This window comes from Equus quagga, chromosome 12 (genome assembly GCF_021613505.1).
Source record: "Equus quagga isolate Etosha38 chromosome 12, UCLA_HA_Equagga_1.0, whole genome shotgun sequence".
NCBI lineage: Eukaryota > Metazoa > Chordata > Mammalia > Perissodactyla > Equidae > Equus > Equus quagga.
In genome coordinates this window covers 48190235-48215570 of record NC_060278.1, presented here as the reverse complement: position 1 = coordinate 48215570, position 25336 = coordinate 48190235, and the positions used below count along the sequence as shown (strand labels likewise).

The following is a 25336-nucleotide window of genomic DNA, read 5'->3' as shown; positions in this document are numbered from 1 at the left end:
CCAGTGCTCAGAAGCACATCCTGGAAATAAAAGCTGGAGTGTAATTGGAGAAACCTATTAGGGAATCAGTACAATTGCGAAAAAATGATGAGAGCCATTACAATAAAGATAATAATGATGATGATAGCGAAAACTCAATCTAAGAGGTATTTTTTAAAGCAACTCAGCAGGACCTGGTAGCAGTGGAATGTGTTAGATGAATGATAAGTCAGTCAAAGACACCCACCCTCTTTCAGGGGTGGGTGTGTTTTACCATCACAATATGGAAAGCTTTAGAAAAAAAGACTAGATGTTGTTGTCTTTGTTCTGGGGCAGGAGTGAGTTCAATTTTAAACATATTGTGTTTGAAGCGCCTATAAAACATCCAGAAGAAACTTTTTTTGAGGGAGTTGAGCATCAAGATGGGCCAGTAAAATGGGAAAAGCTCATGACAAGATTAATAAGATCATCCAGTTAGTGCAAAAAGAGTGAAAATAAGAGTTTTCAGCAAGACCAATGTTTGAAGGGGTAGGCAGAGTAGATGTTCTTTGAGCTGACAGTGATCTTCTTGGAGAAGACAGAAAGATTTAATGAAAATCAAGAGCAGCTAGCATTTTAGAAAATCAGTAGGGAAGGATATTTTAAGAAAAAAAGAGGACGACAGAGAAAGATTAATCAGATAAGGACTGAAAATTATCTGTTAGACTAAGAAATGTGGCAGTAATTGGCAACTTTAGAAAATTGTTTTGTGGGAGAATGTGGTAGAAGCAGGACCATAGACGCAGTACTTTTGAGGACTGAAGTGAGATGAGAAAGTGGAAATAACCAGAGCAATGACGTTCAATGCAATTGACTGTGAAGGGAAGAGAAGTGCAACAGAGGAGGTTTCAAGGTCAAAAGGAAAAAAATTTAAGATGAACAAAGCTCAACCATTTTATATGTTGAAGGAGAAGGGCTGATGGAGAGGGAACATTTGAATTTACAAAGAGGAGATCATTTGCAGCTCAAATTCTTGCTGGAGAAGGGATAGAATCTAGAATAAAGGTAGAAATATTAACTTTGATTGGAAGCATAGTAATTGTGTATTTGTTCCCCGTGAGTCAGGAGAGAAGTAAACCAGGCTTGGCTCATAGATAGTAAAGTTTTCAGATAGAGAGATGAGAGGTTGAGATTATGTTTGTGTTCTTTTTTTTTTTTCTTTTTAAAGATTTCATTTTTCCTTTTTCTCCCCAAAGCCCCCCGGTACATTGTTGTATATTCTTTGTTGTGGGTCCTTCTAGTTGTGGCATGTGGGATGCTGCCTCAGCGTGGTCTGATGAGCAGTGCCATGTCCGGGCCCAGGATTCGAACCAACGAAACACTGGGTGGCCTGCAGCGGAGCACACGAACTTAACCACTCGGCCACGGGGCCAGCCCCTATGTTTGTGTTCTTTATGAGAGTGAGAGACTGTCCGAAGCCATTCAGGTTGTGGTGTTTTGCAAGTCCTGAAATTCTTTTCCTTTCACTTTCCAGCTCTAATCTGTTTAGCAACTCCTGTAAACAATAAATATCGTTGAATGAAGGAATTAGAAAGCTCAAAACTCAGCACATCACTAGTCTTTGTACCTGTATTAGTTTTCCTACAGAGTTCAGCCATCTGGCTATTGAAACTGACAAGCAAGGTGGCTAGACTAATTGATCCAGGGTTGTAGAGTTGGAGATACAAGTTCAGGGCATTGGCAAAAAAATGATTGAAGAGCTGTACTATGGTGTCTAAGGTAAGGAGCAAGTAAGTTAAATAGAAAGTGGGCTAATAGACAATGTTCTCAGTGTCTTGGTGAACTCCATAAAAGCAGACGAGAGAGCTGGAAAGATAGGGGGTTATATTTTGAGGTTTAAGATTTTAGCAGTGAAACATTTTGAGTCCATCAAGTTCCAGGGGATAGCCATGTATATTGAAGCTGCTCAGGATAATAGGAAGAGTTCCTGTTGATGGATAAACTGTGAGAAACCCAAGTCCTCAGATACAGAAGACTAGAAAGTAAGTTCTGTGGAGGTCTGATTCCTTTACAGTCGTATTGGAAGTGCTAAATGAAAACCTACCACACAGTAGGCACTCAATATATATTTGTCCAAATGTTTAATTCTTTAAAATTTATTTTATTGAAGCTTACTTAAAGTTAACATTCTTATTTAATACAATAGAAATTTATTATATTTCCAAAGGCAGTGAATGGAGGAAGATAGAGGGTTGAAGGGGGCCATAGCAGAATGCATGGCCTCCAAGAGAGGCATGTGCTCCTGAAGCAGAAGGGCCAAATGGTAAATATATTTGCATCCTCCACAGAATTTATGCATATATAGGTGATTAAAGAATGCTTAGTGAGGGTCACTGAAACATGAATTACATGTTCACTCATTCATTCATCAAACGGCATTTATTGAGCACTTAAGCGCCAAGAGTCAGCCACTGAGGGTAGAATTGTATAGAAGACTGCCAAGGTCCTTGTGTTCACAAGATTATATTTCAGTGGGGTAGGCCAACAGTAAACAAGAGGACAAATAAATACTTTAAATAAGCTGAAATTTTACTAAATACTGTGAAGGGGTAAATTTCCATTTATGTGATCAGCAAAACTGACAGTATCTAATTTAGAAACTCATCGAATTGAAAATTTCTTAGAATTCTAAAATCACCGAGATGTGTTTTATTACCTATTTGCCCAGATATGAACAATGAAGTTAAGATGTCCATAATTTTCTCTTGACTTTATGTAAATTCTTTAAATAACTTTTTAGAAATTAACATTTTAATAATATACTCATTTTTGACAATGATATTTGGCTGCATGATTAAAGGCAAGTAAAAGCAATTACTCTTACCCACTGTATTTAGCGAAATGTATAAAAGTGTTCACATTAGCCTTATTCACCATAGCAAAAACATGGAAACAACCAATATGTCATTGACAAGAAAAGAGATATATTACACAGCCATGAAATATACGGCATGCAGACCTACACGGAGAGCATGGGTAACTCAGAAACAATGTCGAGTGCAAAAAGCAATGGCCTAAAGTTAGAGTATAACACCACTTTTATAAATTTCAAAAACAAGTATGTTTAGGCATTCATACATGGTGTACAAACTATAAAAATACAAGGAAAAAATAAACACAAAATTCTGATTACATATTACTTCCAGAAGGAGACAGGGAAATGGGAAAGAAGAGACCCTATAGGCAGTTGCAAAAAATTGATAATATTTTGGTTTTTGGGTTGAGAGGTTGGTTCATGAGTGCTCATTGTACTATTACACTTTATTTGATATTTGTGTATCTGTGTAATATTAAATATATATATCATATACATTCTTTTGAAATATATCAAAAGATGAGGGACGTAACATTTTTCATGTATTGGGACTAAATTGGATTTTCTTAATTACTTATATTTAGCCTATTTTGTTAAAATTACAATTTTCACACTAATAATGGTCATTTAAAAAAATCATCATGACCCTAAAATACAAAATGTGCCATAGGACACCAAAACCAAAAATGACTTGGGGGAAAAAACGAAAACAAAAGTTAGTTTGGAAAGAAACCCCAATTTAGTATAATGTTAACACATGGTTTATTTCTTCTAAAGTTGGCTCTGAACATTTTAAATTAAAGTAAGTTAAATTAACATACAATAAGAAAATCAGGTCCATCTCTGTTGTAAACGAAAAGAAGCAATCCATTCAATTGGTCAGTTCTGAACTTTAAGGAAATCTCAAAGTCCCTTCCACCGCGAAACACATGTGGATAAAGTTCCAGGAACCCTTTAAAGAAAAGAATAGATATATATGAGCATGAGCAAAGCAAATGGCCAGCATCGTAAGGGTGCTGTAAGACATATACCGTCATGAAGTAAACCTCTCACAAAAGATGCAAATCACTGTGAAGAAATCCCCCTCATAATTCTGCAGAAGCGTCAGAAAGAACTTGATATACCTTTTAAGAGGAAGCAATTTATTCTTTAAATCACGGACATGATTAAGACTATTACTTTTCTATATAAGTATTAACAATAAGCAGTTACAGTGACTTAAGAGAAACTCTGAATAATGACAGTGATGAGAAAAGAGCAATGGAAAAGTGCACAGATTATGATATTATATAGCTTTCTGCTGTGAAAGTAGTTTAAGAAACTCAACTAACAAACTTAGGTATAACTGTAGAAAGCAAAGATGGGCTTTTATTTATTTATTTATTAAAAAAATTTTAATATATATTTTTTACTTTAGTGAGGTCATATTGGCTTTTAACATTGTGTAAATTTCAGGTGTACATTATTATATTTCAGTTTCTGTATAGATTGCATCATGTTCACCACCAATAGTCTAGATTTTACCTGTCACCATACACATGCGCCCCTTTATCCCTTTTTGCCCTCCTCCCACCCCCTTCCTTTCTGGTAACCACTAATCTGCTCTCCTTATCTATGTGTTTGTTTGTCTATCTTCCACATTTGAGTGAAATCATACAGCATTTGTCTTTCTCTATCTGACTTATTTCACTTAGCATAATACCCTCAAGGTCCATCCATGCTGTCATAGATGGCACGATTTTGTCTTTTTTATGGCTGAATAGTATTCCATTGTATGTATATACCACATCTTCTTTATCCAATCATCCGTGGATGGATAATTGGGTTGCTTCCACATCTTGGCTACCGTGAATAATGCTGCAATGAACATAGGGTGCATAAATCTTTTTGAATTGTTGATTTCATATTCTTTGGATGAATACCCAGTAGCGGGATAGCTGGATCATATGGCATTTCTATTTTTAATATGAGAAATCTCTATACTGTTTTCCATAGTGGCTGCACTAGTTTGCATTCCCACCAGCAGTGCGTGAAGGTTCCCTTTTCTCCATATCTTCTCCAACATTTGTTATTTCTTGTCTTGTTAATTACAGCCATTCTGACTGGTATGAGGTGATATCTCATTATGATTTTGATTTGCGCTTCCCTAATAGTTAGTGATGTGAATATCTTTTCTTGTGCCTGTTGGCCATCTGGATATCTTCTTTGGGAAAATGTCTGTAAATATCCTTTGCCCAGTTTTTGATCAGGTTGTTCATTTTTTTGTTGTTGAGTTGTAGGAGTTTTTATATACTTTCAAAATTAACCTCTTGTCAGATACATGATTTGTAAATATTTCTCCCAGTTTGTGGGTTGTCTTTTCATTTTGTTCATGGTTTCTTTGCTTTGTAGAAGCTTGTTTATCTGATGTACTCCCATTTGTTAATTTTTGCTTTTGTTTCCTTTGTCCAAGTAGACATGGTATTCAAAAAGATGCTGCTAAGACTTATGTCAAATACTGTACTGCCTATATTTTCTTCTAGGAGCTTTATGGTTTCAAGTCTTACATTTACGTCTTTAATCCATTTTGAGTTAACTTTTGTGTATGGTGCAAGATAATGGCCTATTTTCATTCTTTTGCATGTGGCTGTCCAGTTTTCCCTACACCATTTATTGAAGAGACTTTCCTTTCTTCATTGCATGTTCTTGGCTCCTTTGTCACAGATTAGCTATCCAAAGTTATAGTGATCGAAACAGCATGGTACTGGCAGAAAAACAGACACACAGATCAATGGAACAGAATTGAGAGCCCAGAAATAAAACCACACATCTATGAACAACTAATCTCTGACAAAGGAGCCAAAGGTGGGCTTTTATTTGAAGAAAAAGGCACATCTGCCAAGCCACCATATTCCCTTCTGCCCCCTTACCCTGGCAGCCGCCAAGTAGAAACTGGGGTTGGGAGGTATGCCAGGGACACCGCATCTCACCTTTGCTGCAGACTTTGGAGCAATGGCAATGAGGGTGGTTATATTCTCTTGTTAGTACCCTTGAGTTGCTTCTGACCCCTAGCGACCCTGTGTACAGCAGAGCAGAACCCTGCCTGGTCTTTTTGCGCCATCCTCTCACCCTTCCAGTGCTATATCAGACAATGCTCCACTGTTCTTCATAGGGTTTTTGTGGCCAATTTTTTGGGAAGTGAATGGCCAGACCCTTCTTCCTAGTCTTTCTTGGTCTGGAAGCTCTGCTGAAACCTGTCCACCATGGGTGGTCCTACTGGTAATTGAAATCTTGGTGGCATAGCTTCCAGCATCATAGCAACACCCAGCTGACACAGTATGACAACCCACAGATGAGTGACGTGGTTCCCTGACCTGGAAATGACTCAGGGCTGCAGTGGTGAGAGTGCCGAGTCTTAACCACTAGACCACCAGTATATTCTCTAGCTCACCTTTAATGACCTACTTACCCCACCACATAACTGAAGTTTCACTCAAGAATATTGTCAGTCTATATAACGGCATAAACAGATATTTATGGATTGCCCTAAGTAAAACATTCTAAGTGAAACAATTGACTTGCAAATGGACATTTGTGACACTACCATATGTAAACAGAGAACTGCCGTGGGCCACCAGAGATCTTAAACATGAATATATATGTATGAGTCTTACAATTTATATTATGTATTCAGTTTGAGAATATATTTCTGTGCATCACGGCATTACTAGGTATTTCTGAGATATCATGTTCACATGAGGTCAAAGTAATTGGAAAGTGGAGATTAAGTTATGCCAAGGACAGAACACACATGCTAAGCAATGACTAATGTCAATTCTGGAACCTTACCTGTTCCAAGGAACTGGGCTCCCTCCTGTAATGAACCAGGGCATCCCTCCCATTCGCTATACACATTTATTTGCTCTTCAGAACTCTGCCAAACCACAGGTTCCCAAACAGCAGAGGGATTGTAATTCTTCATAAAATACACATCCTTGAGACAGCCCACAAAACCCTTTTGGATTATATCTGCAGGAGTTTATAGATATCAAGAAATATGTATTTTGAAAAATTCTTTTCAAGCAATTAATTTTATGTGCCATGAAAATCACAGAAACAGACAATAGCTCCCACTACCTATTTACTACAAACCTCTAAATGATTCACATAAGCACCACACTATCAGCTATGGTAAATGGTAACAATTATAATTTTAGCCTGGGTTCAGACCCATCATATCTGCAGAAACAGATGTTTATGCAAAAACCTTGGTTTAATGGTACTAGGAAGAATATTGTCTTTTGAACAAGCAAGGAGATTTCGTCTGCCACTAGTCTTAAAAATATACGTGCTATAACAAGTTTTAAAAGTAAGATTTGAAGGATGTGTTTCTAGTAAATCTATATTTATAGGTTAGTTCCTTCATGAACCAGTCTGTCATAGAAGTAAATCAATAATTTGCTATCATTTTTAGGAACTAATGTAACATTAAGCTTAATTTTGGAACCTAGACCAGGTAACTGTGAGGTTTATGAATATAGAAAATAAAGTGGTAATAGGAGGTTGGGAAAGAAAGAAAGTGAGCAAATGAGAGAAGCAGAGCGACAACAAGAAAAAAGTAGAGAAGAAGAGAGGACACATGGAACTGAGGTCAAATTTCATATGGCGATGTCCTTACTGATCAGTGTGAAGCATAGTTCTCAGTTTATGAGTTTATGACTTAATTCTAGGGAAGATATTCACCAACAGTCGAAGTTTTACAAGGTCAATTTATATGTACAATGACTATTTATTTGTAATGGAGATATGTCCTTCACAAGAAGGGAAGAGTAGTTGGTACCTCGATGTGCTCTTCTCCTGGTTCCTGGATGTACCATAGCCAAGAATTGTGCTTGATGGGCAAAGAACTAGGAGAAACACTCTCTCGCTCTTTCAATCTATGTGTGTGTGTGTGAATGTTTTCTAAGGACTTCCCTACCAGTGCAAAGTAGTTGAGTGAAAGCCTTCTCTACTCTACAGATATTTCCGAAGAGGTAACTATAACCAGTCTTGTGGATTTAAATACATCCCTCTCCAAAATTCTCTGAAAACTTTTTATTTGTTTTGATCTTCTTCATCATGATGCCATGAAGACTTCCACCCATCAACAATTTATCCTTATCCAGGTTCTAGCTTATTTGTAATATTTATGTAGCTATGTTTTACTCCCTGGGAGAGACCTGGGAGACATCCTATGCTCCTTGATGAGGACTTAGGAACAACCCTGGAATAGTTAGCAATGCATTTGGAAGGGTGATTTTTTTCCTGCCTAAGGTTAATTTCACTCATGTTAGGTTGTTTTTTTTTTTTTTTAAGATTTTATTTTTTCCTTTTTCTCCCCAAAGCCTCCCAGTACATAGTTGTATATTCTTCGTTGTGGGTCCTTCTAGTTGTGGCATGTGGGACGCTGCCTCAGCGTGGTTTGATGAGCAGTGCCATGTCTGCGCCCAGGATTCGAACTAACGAAACACTGGGCCGCCTGCAGTGGAGCGCGTGAACTTAACCACTTGGCCATGGGGCCAGCCCCTCACTCATGTTAGTTTTTATTCATTTCATTTTAGAGTCAGTTTTTGTTTTCTTCCCCTAAAAAAGGAATTACTTTGCCTATGCCTCAATTACAGCCTTTACAGCATTTGACTGGAATTACCTATTTACAGATCTGTGCTCTCTTTTGTGGCAATGACCACATTTTATTCATCTGTGGATATCTAGGGACTGGTTTAGGGCCTATCACATAGTTAATACTCAGGGAATGTTCCCCACCTTATTTAGACTATAAATCAAGCTCACAGTTTTCCATTTCTGAGTTGTTTCACATTCAATTTAAAATCTTAAAAAAAATTGACCCATAATCCTAAACTAACATACCTTTGACTGAAATTAGTATAATTCCTTTCAGCAAAAGTTTAATGAACTCCCTTTATATATCAAGAACTGGGCATTAAGAATTCAAATCCAAGCAACACATGATTCCCTTAGAAGAGACCTAAAGGACATTTTTGACATATTCATACAGGGAACGCAGCATGAGATAGAAAATACTTCTATTATTCATACTGTAACATAATATAGCGATTCTAAATTTTGATGACAACACCGAAATTCTACACCTTTACCAAACTCACCAGGATCATTCCTGAGGATGGCATAACCCCGCGGCAGCCCTCCCACAAACACTCCTGTGTTTTCTCCAATGATAGTACTACCATTTGGGGTGGCCGCGGAACCTGTGGGAAAGGAGATGAGAATTCCAACTTTGGCAGGATCATCTATTTCTACTAATTTAACAAATGATTAAACCCTTCACTGGGCTTCTGGAAACCCCTCTTTCCTGGTTCTTCTTTTATTGGCTGCTTTTCTTTACTGGTTCTTCCTTATTGCCCCAGTGTCTTGATGTTGGCAAAGAATTAGGACAAACCTCTTCCCTTCTCAGATCTCTTCCTTTCTGCACCTACAGGAATGACCTAAGTCCTCCAGAGGGATGAATAGAGCGATGGTACTTGTGCAAACTACCGAGGGTGAAGACCAGAAGGGGTCTGGGTCCTTGCCTGTGTTGCATAACAATGCAAATCTACTGTTAAGATTTCTATCTCCATCCTTCTTTGAGAGGAGGGGGAATTTTCTTTTTCTTCCAGAGCCCAAACCACTCTAATTAGCCCTGCTTACATCTCATCCCTTGGCTTTAAATACCATCCTTAGCTGACAACTCCCAATTTATATCTCTGGTCTGGAACTCTTCCCTGAACTCAGACTTGTCTCCAGGAGCCTGCTCGATGTTTCCACTTGGATGCCTCATGGACTCATAGACTTACATCCAACTGAACTCTGAACGTCTGTCTCCAAATCTGTTTCTCCCACTATCTCGTCCACCTTAGTGGTGGCAGCTACATTCTTCCAGTTGCCCTGGTCCCAAACCTAGAAGTCATTCTCTGCGTTAGGGGTTAGCCAACTCTCTCTATAAAGGGCCAGGTAGTATATATTTCAGGCTTTGTAAACCATACAGCCTCAAGCAACCTTAGACAATGCATAACAAATGGCTGCGGTTGTGTTCCAACAAAACTTTATGAAAAACAAAAACATGAGCTGAATTTGGCCCTCAGGTGGTAGTTTGTTGACTCCTGCTCTACCTCAATCAAATCCTTTTAATTTAACATTTACAATATATCCAGATTTTTCATTATATCCACAACCACTTCCTGGTTCATGAAACCATCATTTCTTGCCTGAATTATTTTAGAATTATTGCTGAAGCCTATTACCTGGTCTTCATGCTTCCACCCTTGTTCCTCTTAAAATTTATTCTCAAAAGAACAGCCAGAGTGTTCCTTTTAAGGAGTGATATCATGGCAGTTCCTTTGAAGAAGTCATGTCATGTCACTCCTCTCTCAACGTTCTCCAATGGCCTAACTCTTTGCAAGTAAGCCCACAAGGGTCTCATACAGCCTTAATGGCCTCTCTGCTCTCACAGCCTACCACTAGCCCCTTAATCCACTCCTTCCCACACTGGCCTCTTTGTTGGTCCTTGACATGCTACAGAGGGTATGTTCCCACCTCAGGGACCTGGTACCTACTGTTCCCTTGCCTTGAAACATTCTTCTCCAGGATATTTGCCTGGTTTATCCTTTAACTCAAATGTCATCTTATCAGAGAGGACTTCTTGAATAGTCTTTTATAAAATCAGAACCTCCCTTCCCCCATACACACACACACACCCCCCCATACACACCCCTTTCCCTCTTATCTTGCTTTATCATTCTCAGAATGTACTGCTATTTATTTATTCTGTCTCCTGCCTCTCTCCCTCCTAAAATGTAAATTTTGCTTCTTGTATCCAGAATTCCTAGAAAAATATCTAGCACATAGTAGGTGCTCATTAAAATTCTATATTTCTTGAATGAATTAATAAAAGCCTGCAGTATCATACAGGTACTGTAACTGTTTTATAATTACATGAGGGTGGTAGATAGGGGAGGATGGGAAGAATACTCAACTTAGAATTGCAAAGATAAGAGAGGTGCCCCAAGAATACTGCCTACCAACTGTGTCAATTGGGAAAAGTTATTTACCTTTTCTGAGGTTCAGTTTCCTCATCTCTCAAATGCATGTTATAACTGCTTTATCTTTTTATTTGTCTTCTGGGGGTCAAAAGTAACGTGAGAGACTTCTACATAAGTAAGCTTTTACACAAGAAACTTTTACATAAGTAAACGCCCTTGCAAATTGCAAAGAACAGTAAAAGATACACAATTGCTCCTGATGACTTTGCTCTTAGTTTTGCTTTGCCGACACCCTGCATAGACAAGAAAATGGTTGCCAGATTTCATCACTTTAGGAGCACCTCCAAGGCAAATTCAACAGCATTTGAGATGAAATTGAGTGGAGAAAAAGGTGAAAGAAGAGATATAGAAATATAAATAACAGAAAAGTATGGTCACATCAGCATATCGACAGAGCCATTTATATATATCAGAGAAGTTCTTACCTGTATATTGCCCATCCAGTGTGATTTGGCCAAAAGCCTGATGCCTAATAGCGATTATTTCATGCCATTCGCCGTCACTGTATTGTTTACCGTCATCGTTAGTTGTGGTCACTTCCACAGAAGACCCCTTAAGGGAATGAATGAGTAAATGAATGAATGAATGAATATATACGTTTACCTACACATACACATGTATTTGTGTATTTTTTTTAAAACTAATTTCAACCTGATCTTGATGCAAGCACGCATACATTTCAAACAGAACTCAGAATTAAAGATCATGTTTAACATCATTCTGGCTTTTCTGTGATCTACTTCTGTGAACAGCACAGTGCTCAAATCTGAAAAGAACTTCTCTTTGGAATAAGAATCTCTTACAAGGACACTTGCATTTTGAGTACCTATATTCATCAGAAAGGTAATGAATTTTCTATTCTAAAATGTTATATTTTAAATTGTTTGACAGGAATATGAAAAAAAGAAGAATTTACAACTAATATAATACAATTCAATCAATTTGTTCTGAAGATAAGGAAATGTCTGGCAAATTAGTTTCTCTTACCTTTATTACACTACAAGTAACAAGAAGGAATGAGACACATTAAAAATTAATCAATTATTAACACATTGAACATAAGTATTGTGGTTAAACTTGGTACTCAATGCTTTGTAGTCTAAACTCTAGCATTTATTCTTTTGCCTAAGGTAATATTATCATAGTTAAAGCTGAGTTCCTAAGTGGATAAAACTAGGAAATGGCAGATACCAAGGATAGAGATTAGCAAAAAGGAGGTGAGGGTAAGGAAACAGAGAAAGAGATAGAAGAGAATTCAATCTTAGAGCTTAGTCAACTGAACAATTTTTTTAGTTTATCATAGTTAGCACAATGTAGCATGATTTTTCTCCAACGACTGGAAAATAACTCTAAACTTTCTAAAGGAAAATAAATTTCTTTCTTGCTTAATAAAATTGGTTCTCTTAGCAATAACTAACTTCAATCCAATAAAAATTTTTCAAAACCAAAATAAGATGGGGTAAAATATTACAAAATATTTTTTAATTACTTGGACTGTTTCATCAAACTCTAATAATTTTGGTATACTGTTTTTCAAAAAGAGAAAACTGCTAATTATCTGATACAATATGGATGAAGATTTATGCCACAAAAAACGCAATGTTAAATATACCATCTTAAGTAAAACACTTCTGTTTATATTTCCCTAAAACAGATTCAGCGATATAACATGTCCATTCTACACATTTAATTGGCTCCTGTCAGGCCTCATACAGAGCATGACAACACGTATGACATACAGAATTTCATATTACCAAAAAACAGCTTTTAATTTCCCATGAGCATGAGTGGGTTGCTTCTCATGTGGACAATATCCCAACTTTTATAGACAACTCGATCAGCTAGAAAGATGACCATTTGGTAAAGTCCATTTTCTAGTTCTTGAATGTTTGTAAGTTGTCTTTCCTTATATCTCTTTCCTCTATGTACTCTTTTTTCTTCAACTCTATTTCAACATTTTAATATTTTACAAACACACATTTCATTATCGTAGTTTAATAATTAAAACCAGAACTGGTGTCGTGCCCAATTAATGTGCCCTGGTAGCATGCCCATTAGTTTTTCCATTAGTGAATTCAACAATACTAATGGGATTACTAGCATGGGATGCTAATTGGGCGTGACATAAGAAACTGGCTTACTTCTTAGCATACCCTTGCTAATGATGAAATTAATGAGCATTTTATTAAATGCTGTCTCATCAAAGTGTACTTAGTTAGCGTTAAAATTGTTACAAACGACGCTGCATTCTAAAGATCAGGTGTCTGAGTAAGTGGTTCTTCATATTATGTTTGGCAACAATCTGAAGCATTAACAGTTCTCTACACTAGAAATCACATTTATTGGCGACAAATTCAAGTACATAACATACAGCCAGCCTCAGTATGCCAAATTTGCTTTATGCTTAGAGGAACTTAGCATATTATTCTTTGATGATCACATTAAGATTATTTTCCCTCACCAATATTAAGAGAATAGTTCTGTGATCAATTCTGGCGTCACATCATGCCATTTTGTTCTTTCCATTTGGAAACTATCAGACATGTTAAACAGGTGCTATTCGGCATTGTTTGAAAGGTTTCACTTTCACAGCTTCCTTCTAAGTGAAATCAGACTGCTACGTGAATTTCCTGTTAATGTCACTGAACATAAATCTTTTAAATGAAAACCATGAGTGCTTATTGGTCAATAAAATAGCATGTGTGCAAGTATATATAAATTGAAATTAATCAAATAAAGAATTGGAAGATTGTAGTGATTTGTTCGAGAATTAACAAAAAATACAGCAATTAAAAATTGGAGTAACTTTTTACTGTGAATCTTAACGGTTCCAAATGTCCAGTCCATAATATGCAGATACATATCCAGTTTTAAATATGAAGAATCTCTCCCCCTTTCCCTAAATATTTAATATGCAATGCATTGGATAGTTGGAAGGGAAACTGAATAAGTTTTTACCCCTATAGCCTTTACGTAGGATACATTGTTATATAAGGGATTTATTACTTAAATTTATTAAGACACTTTAAAAAGAACAAAGTGCACAATGACTTCAAGTTATTTTGAAACTATGTGCTACACAGTAATTTTAAATTCCTACAAAATTCTCTTTTCACAACTCAAAATTGAATTATTTTGAATGCATTCAGGAAAAGTAATTTAAAAATAACCATCGATAAAAGTCAAAGTGTCTGACAAACTGACAAACTAAAACGAATAAGAACTAAATTATTGAATAGCCATTAAAGAGCTGGAAATTTTATCCTAGAAAATGAGTAATTTTCTTCAATTACGAGTAGTATTTTGTCAACAGTTATTGAGCCACTCAGTCAGTCTGTCGGCAGACGTTTATTTATTGAGCATCTACTAGGCTCTAAGGACTGTGCTAAGCCTCAAGGATATATTGTGGATGAAATAGACTTTGCCCTCACTGGGTTGTATAGTCAAATAAGACACATTAAGCAAATAGCTACTTGGCTGATGAGTACAATAAGGTGTTCATTAGAAAATCTTTTCTCATTTAAAGACAAAACGAAAGAAAACTGGCTTAAAGTGGTACCTAAAGTATTTAAAATATAAATAATTTGAATGACAGTGGAAGGCATATAAAACAAACTTCCAAACTTCTTTAAACCTGGGTAGCTCTAGCTTTGTACAAGAAGCTATCTTCATATTACCGCCCAAAAGGAGAACAAACAATGGAAGAATAGTCCAGATTTTCTCCACTCCTGGGTTTCAACAATCCTTTGTCTGAAAATATGGGGAATTTTCATTAAAAAGTTGGCAAATTTGTCCAGTTAACCTGCATTGGAGTATAAATTCCTTGGCTGTGAGGAAGGACAGAGTCCTGGCTGGCTTGAGCTCGTTGTGTCATACAGAGAGAGCACATGACCCATGAGTACTTAGTATTCATGTCTGATTACATTTTCTCAAATATATCTTAAGGCAATCCTGTTCAACCAATACCGTACTTTCTTTTGAATAAATTAATTGTCAGTTTCCTGAAAATGCAGGTAATTTTTGCCTTGTGGAGAGTTATTATTATTCCAGATAAAAATGCACTTGTTAGGCATCATTGAACCCTCCTCATTCCCCTTCTCCTCCAACTTCTGGCTATAATAATTTTATTACTACATGGTTGGCCCCTACCAACTTTGTGTACAGGGTAGGACTTGGGTATACAAAATATGTATACCCTGGGTATACAGGGTAGGGACAGAGCAGCTGGGAAAGCTAACGGCAGTGATGAGTAATCTAAGCAATTGTCTGAGGGAAAGGGGTGAGAAGGCAGAAATGATGGGCGATGCCCCATGAATGCTTCATTGAACTCCGTTATCATGGCTTATACCAGCCTGTCTATCTGATCATTGAAAAGGACATGAAAACGATGAGACCAAGAGAGTTTTCTGGCAGCCATTCTCAGGATCATAATGACAATACTGTGGCCGGGCAGAGTTAAGCATCATTGAATCCCTTTACCTTCCTCTTCTGCCGTCTTAAGGTATCACATCCTTAGACAGAGAAACAACACTGTCAAAAGAGATGGCATTTAAATAGGTTCTGGTATCAATTCCAGTGTGAGGGGAAGGAGGGGTTCCCCACATTAACAAGCAAGCAGTGCTCCAGGACACCAACTGGGTTCAACTCAATTTTGACACTATCTACCTGGAGATAGCATCATATTCCACAGGTTAAGGGCTCAGTCCTGCAAGATGGCCTCCCTCCAACTTCAGACAGCAACTGCAAGCTCAGGCCGTTACCTGCACTTCTGACTGACCGGTTACAGATTGGAGATTCCCATGACCTACTCCTTAGACTTCAGAGGGCAATCACAAGTACAGTTTTCCTATACTTCTGACCCACTGGCTATAAATCAGAGGTTCCCAACACCCCTTCCTTGGGTTTGACTAGTTTGCTAGAGAAGCTCACAGAACTCGAGACACATTTTACTTACTAGATTATCCATTTATTACAAAAGGATATAACTCAGGAATAGCCAGATGGAAGAGATGCATAGGGAAAGGCATGGAGAAGGGCGTGCAGCTCCCATGCTCTCTCAAGGAAGACCACTCCCCCAGCACCTTCATGTGTTCACCAACCCAGAAGCTCTCCAAACCCAGTCCTTTGGGGTTTTTCTGAAAGTTTCATTACAGAGGCACTATTGATTAAATCGTTGGCCATTGGTAATTGATTCAACCTCCAGTCCCTCTACCCTCTCAGGAGGTAGAGGGGGATGGGACTGAAAGTTCCGACCCTCTAATCACACAGTTGGTCCTCCTAGCAACCAGGTCCCATCCTTAGGCGGGGTGCAAAAGTCTCCTCATTAACCTAATAAAAGACATTTTTGTCACTCTCATCACTTAGGAAATTCCAAGGGTTTTGGGAGCTATAAGTCAGGAACCGTGGATAAAGACCAATTGTCTATAAGACATATTTTGGTTATCTAAATGACTAAATATATATTTTTCTTATAAATCACAATATCACAACAATCGAGCTTCAGATCTGGTGAAGTCATTTTTGGATTAATTCTGCAAAGACTGCCCCATGTATGGATTGTGTGTGTGTATGGCCAGTGTACTATTACACATGTAGCTTTGGGGCATGAATGGTCATCTGGAACCACACTCACAGACACTGGGATGGACATTTACAATGACGAGAGCAATACAAGTGTGAGGCAGCATGAAGCCACCATTGCACGTTTTCCTGGGTCCTATCACTCCGTCCCCTGTCCAGCTGTAGCAGAGACTCTGTACTCCAATCATGGGGAAGGGGTTCCAGATGAGAGGATGGCAAGAGTGCATGCTGACCCTCTCACATTTCCCAGTCCATCACTGCATAGCACAGTGCCTGGGGTACAATAAATTCCTAACAAAGTTTCATTGAATGAAATCAAAGAAATCCAGGGCCAATTCTATCACTAAATCACTATGTGACCCTAGTTAAGCCACTTCCTCTAAAGCAGGATGAAAACAACACCTACTTCAAGTGGCTGTTTCAGGAATGAAATAAGATAATTAATGTGAACCCGCTTTATATACTTTAAAAGCTCTTTGAATAAATGGTTTTAGGATTAAGGTTTTTCTCCATCTGGCTTCTTCTCAAATATCTCCAGATCTTAAGAGGTTGAGGGAGAAAATCAGAGCCGGATGTTTCTGTCTCATTGACAATCTTCTATTTTACTGCACTGTTTCTCCTCTTTTAATAAGTTTTGTTGATTTTTATGATTTAGCATATCATCTCTTTTTTCACCTTGTTAATCTGAATGTCCTGCAGAACATTTTCATTCTATTAGTAGCTGATTTTTTTCATATTTAAAATCAAACATTTTTGCCTATTTATTTTATGAAAACAAGACACCAATATGATCTATTCTTTCACCCCCACACTCTACTAAGTTGATATCTTTAGAAATTTTTAATTCATTCATCTTTCCCCTCCGTCAACTCTTAGTAATTTTAGCACCAAACAATTACTAGCAGGTTTTTTGTCTTTGCCATATGTCTCTTCTATTTCAAAGATTCTTATTTGGCACTGTGAAACACATTTCTTGTTACTCAACATTAAATATTTAGGTTGAACTTAATAATGCTAGGTTTACCATCGCTTCTCTTTTTTCACTTTTTGGTCTCTTTTTTCTTTCTTTTGGTCAGAAGCCTTGCTGAAATATGTCCCGCCAATATGGTACATGGATGATATTTTATCTGAGCCTCTGGACAGCAACATTTTTATTTCATGTTGAAAAGCAGTATAGTATTGCAGCTAAAATCATGTTCTTTGGAGCCACATGGCCTGGGTTTAAAACAAGGCTTGGTCACTTATTAGCTGCATGCCCTCGGGAAAATGAATTTAACTACGACTCAGATTTTTCACCTGGCAAATGGGAAGAATAATGAGACTGAGTTAGCATGGGAGACTCTATGTCTAAACTTCTGCCCCACTCAATCTTATTCTCACAGTGTGCTTTGGAGATATGCTTAGAACTTCTTGCAGGCAAGCTAATCAGTAACTAGTCAGTAACCAGTAGAGAGAATGACTTGTAAGCAGAAGATTTAAGCTCTCCGCCCAAACGGCTCCTTCACTCCCTCATAACAAAATCACTAATGTTTTCTTAGATTCCTCAGGAATGTCACATTCAGCAGATCTGAAAATTTTGTCCATGGAGAGGCACGCAATGGTCCATGGTCATCCGACATCTGACATTCCCGAGGCCCCTCCCCAGCCCCGTTGGTTTGAAAATCAGTTCCCATTTAAGATGATTTGATTTTAGGACAATAGTCTGCCATCTTCTGATCAGCTGGCTCATCACTTAACAAAGTTTCTCTCTCTTCACGCCCTTGTCTCTTGGTGGACTGGCTTTTTTCTCTCCGTGAGCAGATTGAGCCCTTGCTTGGTATTAATAAGAGTGCCTATAGCAGAGTTGTTGTGAAGTTTAAGTGTGTGTATTTATGTACAGAGGGAGCGTTTAGACTAACGTCTGGCACACAGAGATCCTACAGAAGCATTAGCTTTGCTTCATCTTACAGCAACTGGATGAATCCTTTCAACAAATTTGTAATCAGTTTTTTCTTAAATCAGATTTTCTCTCCTATTTTATATTTCATGATTTTCTCTCATCCTTCCTTTTCTTATGCATGTGTGTTTTGTTCTCATTTTGAATTTCTTCTTAATAATATTAGTAATATCTTTCATCTTTTATCTTTTCATATTTTTGTTACGTATTTTGAGAGATTTCTTCAACTTTATCTCCTGACCTACTACTCTGAGGCTCAATGGTGTCTCTCCTATAATTAATCTATCTAAGGCTTTTCAAGTGAAAAATAATATTTTTAGTCCTGTAATTGAATCAGCTGATTCAATTTTATTTTTTTTTTTGGAGCAAGATTAGCCCTGAGCTAACATCTGCCACCAATCCTCCTCTTTTTGCAGAGGAAGACTAGCCCTGAGCTAACATCCATGCCCTTTTGCCTCTACTTTACATGTGGGATGCCTACCACAGCATGGCTTGATAAACGGTGCGTAGCTCTGCGCCAGGGATCCAAACCTGTGAACCCGGGGCCGCTGAAGCAGAACACCCAAACTTAACTGGTACGCCACCTGGCCGGCCTCATCAAGTGATTCAATTTTGCTGATTGTTTTTTGTTTGCTTTTTTCCCCAACTGCCATCTGCCTTGCCTTCTGAAATAGCTGCTGCTTCTCTCTTTCTCTCTGGCTGCTGGATCTGGTTAGGTTTGATGCTACTTGTTTGTTGCTTACTAACTGTCCATTTATTGGCATCCTTTAAGAAGCTGCAATTCTAGGTGACACCCAGAAGTCCTTGTGCCTGAGGACCTACAATGTACCAAGGAAACCTTTCTTCCCCTGGTTTTCCCAGTCACTAACTTGTGGCTCTCCTAGCTTCCTAAAGCAGGAAGAACTTAGTCTGCCTTCTTTTTTTTTTTTTTGGTGGTGAGGAAGATTGTCCTTGAGCTAACATCTGTGTCAATCTTCCTCTATTTTGTTTGTGGGACCCTGCCACAGCATGGCTTGATGTGTGGTGTTTAGGTCCATGCTTGGGATCTGAACTGGTGAACCCTGGGCTGCCAAAGTGAGTGTGTGAACTTAAACACTGTACCACCAGGCCAGGCCCTCAGCCTGCCTCTTGAGTTCCCCTGCAGAGAGCCTGGCATGATGCTGAGACACACTTGTCCAGCAGGCCCTGCCTTTCCTCTCCAATGTGAGTAGGCCACCAGCATGTATGAAGTTGTGATCCTCACCCAGCGCTCTTGGCCCATGATCCCAGATGCTCCTTAGATATGGAGGGGAAAAGTTGTGCCAACTTTCCAATGCAATGGAAACATTTATTTTGCAAGCACAGCTTATGACTTAGATCAGCAGTTTTAAGTTGAAAAATTGAGAAAATGGAAAGAAAAACATCTTTGACTTAGTCTTACTCATTTCTCAACTACTCACAGGCCCAATACAGGGCCCAATGTCAAATGCTTACTAATATTTGTTTAACTAGAGTGAAGACAACTGCTCACTGGTTTTCCATTGCCCTTAGTAAAAATTTAAACCCTCATATTTGCTTACAAGGCTGTAAATGATTTAGTCTCTACCTATCTTTTCAACCTACCACTTTTCTCTTTGTTCTCTCTTCTCCAGCCATATGAAGTTCATCTCAATGTATTGAATACGGCATGTTCTTATCTATCTCAGGCACTTAACACTGGCCATTGCTATGTCTGAAAATTTTCTTTCCAGCACCTTCCCTCATCTCCCATCAGTATTTCCCCTGTCCTGCCCTCCTCAAACACATGTCCTCGTGTACAGACATGTACTCGTCCTACCAATGCATCCTCTTTGCATCTCAGTTAAATATCACATTTTCAGAGAAGACTGACAACTCAGAAATGAAAGACCCTTCCTTTTATGTTCCCATGATACATAGCATCTTGTACTTCTCTTTCATAACATTTATGAATATTTTAAATTAATTTTTGCCATATCCTTCGTAGATTGTTTCAGAGGGGTGTGGTCCTATTTCAATTTAAAACTATTGTAAGTCTGCAATATCCAGCACAATGGTACCTAATAGGTACTTGAATATTTGCTGGTGAACAAATGAAGTAAGAAAGAAAGACAGAAAGGAAGGAAGGAAGAAAAGAAGGAAGGAAGGAAGAAAGAAGGAGGATAAAGAGAGACATAATTGTGCTCTCAGGGAAATAGAAATAAATCTATTCAAATTTATTTAAAAGTGTTAATCTTTATTATAAGGTAACTGTCAACCCAAATAATCCGTAATCATTCTATAAATCAAAATTAGAGTGAGTCTATTATGAGCCAGGTTTGAGAACTATAGCCCAGGGCCTTCCTTCCCAAGGAAGGAAGGGCATCAAAGAAGTGGGGTGTACAAAGTGGTTATATACCATCTTGGGACAAAGAGCATACATCACACATGACAGGAATATCTCTTTTACTACTATCACGAGATGCTTAGCTGGCACTGCAGGTCAGTGGTCAGCACGTCAGTGGTCACAAGCTGAGCACAGCAGGTCAGCAATTAATCCTTAGTTTCTAGGAAGAGATGCTTATCCTTAAAGAAATGTCAATAGCCACATCCCTATTTTTAAGCACATCATTCTTGTCTTTGGGACATAGTAAATATTTAAAGCAGATGTACAATGCATGCTCAACAGGCCACATCAGGCCCTTTTGGAAAAACAAGGTCAGGCTGAATTAGTTTTAAAACAAATGGCTTCCTCATATACTCCAATATATCCCATTGCCTTTCACTTATTTACCATAACATACGGTTGTTAAGGATGTAGACTGAAAGTTAGCTCTGCTATTTGAGCTGTGGGCAAGTCCCATCACTTTCGTAAGTTTCATTTTCTTCATTGGTGAAGTGGAGATAATAACAGTCTTACCTCTAAGTTTTTGGTGAGGGCTCAATGTGAAACCATAAGCGGTACCCAGCGCCTAGTAAACGCTCAAAAATATCAACTTCATGGTTACTCATTTACCTGAGGATCAAAAAGGAAATAAGGACGTCCATTCTTCAACTGAAGTGCAAAATACTCTTCCTGATTGCCAGGTGACGCGGCAAAGACAATCAAACCTTCAGGCACCCTTGTTCGAAAGCTGGCCTTAATGCCTGGTGAGACAAATGCGAGCAGCGAATCAGCGCTGGGGTTTTGTTGATTTTTCACGATAAACGTACATTTACTTTCATTATTATTTATGATGCAGTGAGTACAGTCGGGGAATTATACACAGCAATGTGCTGGGATGGTCCCAGCCATTTGGTTTTAAACATATCCCATTATGAATGCCAACCTTACTTGGAAACTCAAGCCTGCACTCCCACTAATCAATATATAATGAAGTTTAAATATATGCAAAACTCATCAACATAAAAAGACATGTTGTCAACCCAAAATTGGACACTCAGAGTATCAATGTGAGAATATTATCAGTCATAAAAATAAACGTGTTTTTGACATGAGTGAAAGAAACTCCAGCACCCTCATTTAAAATACTTATGAAGTTTAAAGAATTGGTCCAGTAATAGAAACTAAAAACTGGAAAGACCCACTATGAAATAGCCCATAGACTTAATTTTCTGAAACATTGTTCTGTAACCAAAGGGTCTGCAGCCTTCAGAATTTCAGGGTCTCTCCTTACCCTTCAGATCACCTCCCAGCACTGTCCTGGATACACAATGCTCTTGTCTCACAGAAATTTCCCCAGCTCAGGAAGCAGGGGGAGCTAGTGACGGTTCAGTAGGTGTCTTCCCACTACTACCACACGGCCCACCTCCATTGTACCCGGTATGCCACTCACTTAATGCATACTGTGGAGCTCTTCCTGTGCGGAAGGCATTTCACTTCACGTACTGAAACTAGCCAAGAAGTTCAAGAGGCACAATCTTTGTTCTCAAAGAGCTTCCAGTTTAGTTGGAAATAAAAAATGTATGTGTTTTAACAGACAAATCACATGGTGGGAGTCAACTAAGAGCTTTAGAACATACAGGAGACTCAAATAACAGCGCAAGAGCACAATATTGCATAATTAATGAATACCGATTTGAGTAGTAATACAGTCAACCAGAATTACGAAATTTTGAAGGAGAGAGAGCTCCCTTCAGGCTGGTTTGGTAACCAAAGGTGCAATAGGTGGGGGATTTAACCTGGGTCCCATAGACGCAACTAATTGGGGACCACGTCTGATTCATCTTTCTACACGTGGAATGTGGTTCATCACATGGTATCTAGGGGTACTCAGCAAATATTTTGAGGGTCTGGATGAGGAGAAAGGAGGTGAGGGGTGCATTAGAGTTAAGGGAGAAGTTTTAGCACAGGTGTGGAGGCAGGACAGCATAAGTCATTTTGTGAGCATCGGATTGTCATTTTTTCAATATGCACCTATGGAATATTAACATTTGTTGAGTACTCTGCTACACAGTAGAGAAGGTAAACTAACAACCCTGTGCCAGATATTAAGTTCCAGATAAGGAAAAAGACAAGAAAAAAAAAGAGAAGAAAACTGTAATGAGTATAATAAGTGAAATAGAGATATTTACAAGATATAATTTGATTCAAAGGGATTAAGGAAGTTTCCACAGAGAATATGATACTTGAGCTTGTTTTCAGAGAACATGAGGGACTTGGGGGGAAATCGTACAAAGGCCTAGAGGTAGGAAAAGTATTAAGGAAAGCTGGATGTGAAGGAGGGAGTCAAGAGATGAATCTGGAAAAATAGCAAGCCCACTGTCAGACCGTATGCCACAGACTATCTGGCTTGAGAAATTTGTGTAGAAGACAAAGATGGAAAGGAAGTTTGTGTTATAAGCATCTTTAGAGTGAAATTTTTTAACATCAGCAAAGGCAAGCCTGCGATGTGGGCTTCTGACTTTCCAAAGAGGCAACTCAAATCTTTCCTGGCTTTCTTGGCTTCTGCATCTTCATCTTCTGGGTTTCGTGCTTTGGGCCCTTTTAAAACACACTTGTCATACTCATTTTGACATTTCATTGTTGAAATCTGATTCTCTTACTCCTGCCTGCTAGGATATTAGGTTCTTGCTGTGAGACTCAGTACTTGGTCCATCCTGGCACATCTCTCACTCAACAGAATAAGATTATCCTAATGAATCATTTTTCAATATTCAAACTCATTTGAACCCCTGTTACTAGCTTTCTTACTCCCATTTCTCCTGCTAAGTGGACTGAAAAGGTTGAGCCACCAGATTGGAATTTATCCTATAGACTAAAGGAAGGCATTAGACATTGGGTAGAGGAAAGGAACTGGATGCTCAAAGTCAGGATGGGGGCCTCCAAACTAATGGTGGAATGTATGGAAGATACAGATAATTTAGCTACAGAGGAACCAGTTAGGGTATCCCTGTGCTTTTGGGGAACAAGATGATAAGAATTTTAATTAAGGGCTGACCAGTAACTAAATGGATTGAAAGAATGGACTCTATATATTTCAGAAGAGATTCATTTAAGACTTGTTGATGTGAGGTGATGCTGTGGGTCGAGATGGTCAATTCTTTTCACCAATTACTGATGGAAAAGAGGCATTATTAACAGAAATAGAAGGTCAGGTAAAGAGGAAAATATGGGGTTGAGGATATAAGTTCAGTTTGGGGCACAGTGAGTTTATTATATTAATACTGTAAAAAACTATCATCATTTTGAAACAAGAAAGTTAATCTCAGAAGAGAAGATGGGACTAGAAAAATAAATTGGCAATCATCTGGCAAGAATCCATGTTCCTGGGAGATGGAGTGTAGAGAAAGAAAAAGAACCTTTGGGGGAAATGCCCTACCTTTAAGAAAATGAAAGAATAGATAATAAATAATAAAGTTAGAACAATTCGGATAATATTGTAAAATGGAAACCTAAATATGAAAGAACTTTAAGAAGGTAAAGTTAGTTAACCATGTAAACACTTCTTATAGGTCCAGAATAATTATAACTGAAGAAAAGCTTACAGAACTGGTAATTACTAATCATTAGACATAATCTTTTCCAATTGAGTAGAATAGCCAGAGTCCCAATTTCTGGGTGCACTAGAAAAAGCTGATAATCAAATACGTATATATATACACACACACAAATCAATAAGAAAAAGACAAAAAACCTATTAGAAAAATAGGGGCAAATAGCTCTTCAAGAAAAGATGATGTCTGGAGCCAGCCCCAAGGCCTAGTGGTTGAGTTTGGCACACTCCTCTTTGGTGGCCCAGGTTCAGTTCCTGGGCGTGGACCTACACCACTTGTCAGCGGCCATACTGTGGCAGTGACCCACATACAAAATAGAGGAAGACTGGCACAGATGTTAGCTCAGGGTGAATCTTCCTCAAGCAAAAAGAGGGAGATTGGCAACAGATGCTAGCTCAGGGCAAATCTTTCTCAGTGAAAAAAAAAAGATGATGTCCAAATGACCAATGAACCTGAAAAAGATGCTCAGCATTTTTAGTCATCAGAGAAATGCAAATTAAAATGCAATACCACTAAACATCTACCAGAATGGCTAAAATGAGATAGCAAATACAAAGTTTAGCCAAATGCGTAGAGCAACTGGAATGCTCATAAACTACTATTGGGAGTATAAATTGGTACAACCACTTTGAAAAACTGTCTGCCACTATTTATTAAGTTATCTGTATATCTTCTAAATATATACATGCCTTTTGATCCCTTCATTCCACTCCAAGGTATATACCCCCCAAAATACATAGGTTCAGAAAGATATGCAAGTGTGTTTACAGAAATACTTTTCACTATGCCATCAAACTAGAACTTACACAAATGTCCATCAGCTGTAGAAAGGATAAATAAGTGGGATACAATATAGCAATGACAATGAACAAGTTACAGCTACATGCAACTACATGCGTGAATCTCACAAACACGATACTGAGTGAAAGATACTAGGCA

General features: G+C 38.2%; 1 protein-coding gene across 1 annotated transcript in view; it reads right to left on the bottom strand.

Annotated features, from left to right (window-relative positions):
* The window catches only part of USH2A (usherin), a 733563-nt gene that overhangs the window by 417020 nt on the left and 291207 nt on the right, over positions 1–25336 (bottom strand). Inside the window, exons 21-25 of the mRNA XM_046679838.1 lie at positions 21417–21547; positions 11334–11460; positions 8977–9078; positions 6662–6841; positions 3655–3785 (exon numbers count right to left, since the gene is read on the bottom strand). Of these exons, the coding sequence (XP_046535794.1) occupies positions 3655–3785; positions 6662–6841; positions 8977–9078; positions 11334–11460; positions 21417–21547 (671 nt within the window). The remainder of the gene's footprint in view (positions 1–3654; positions 3786–6661; positions 6842–8976; positions 9079–11333; positions 11461–21416; positions 21548–25336) is intronic.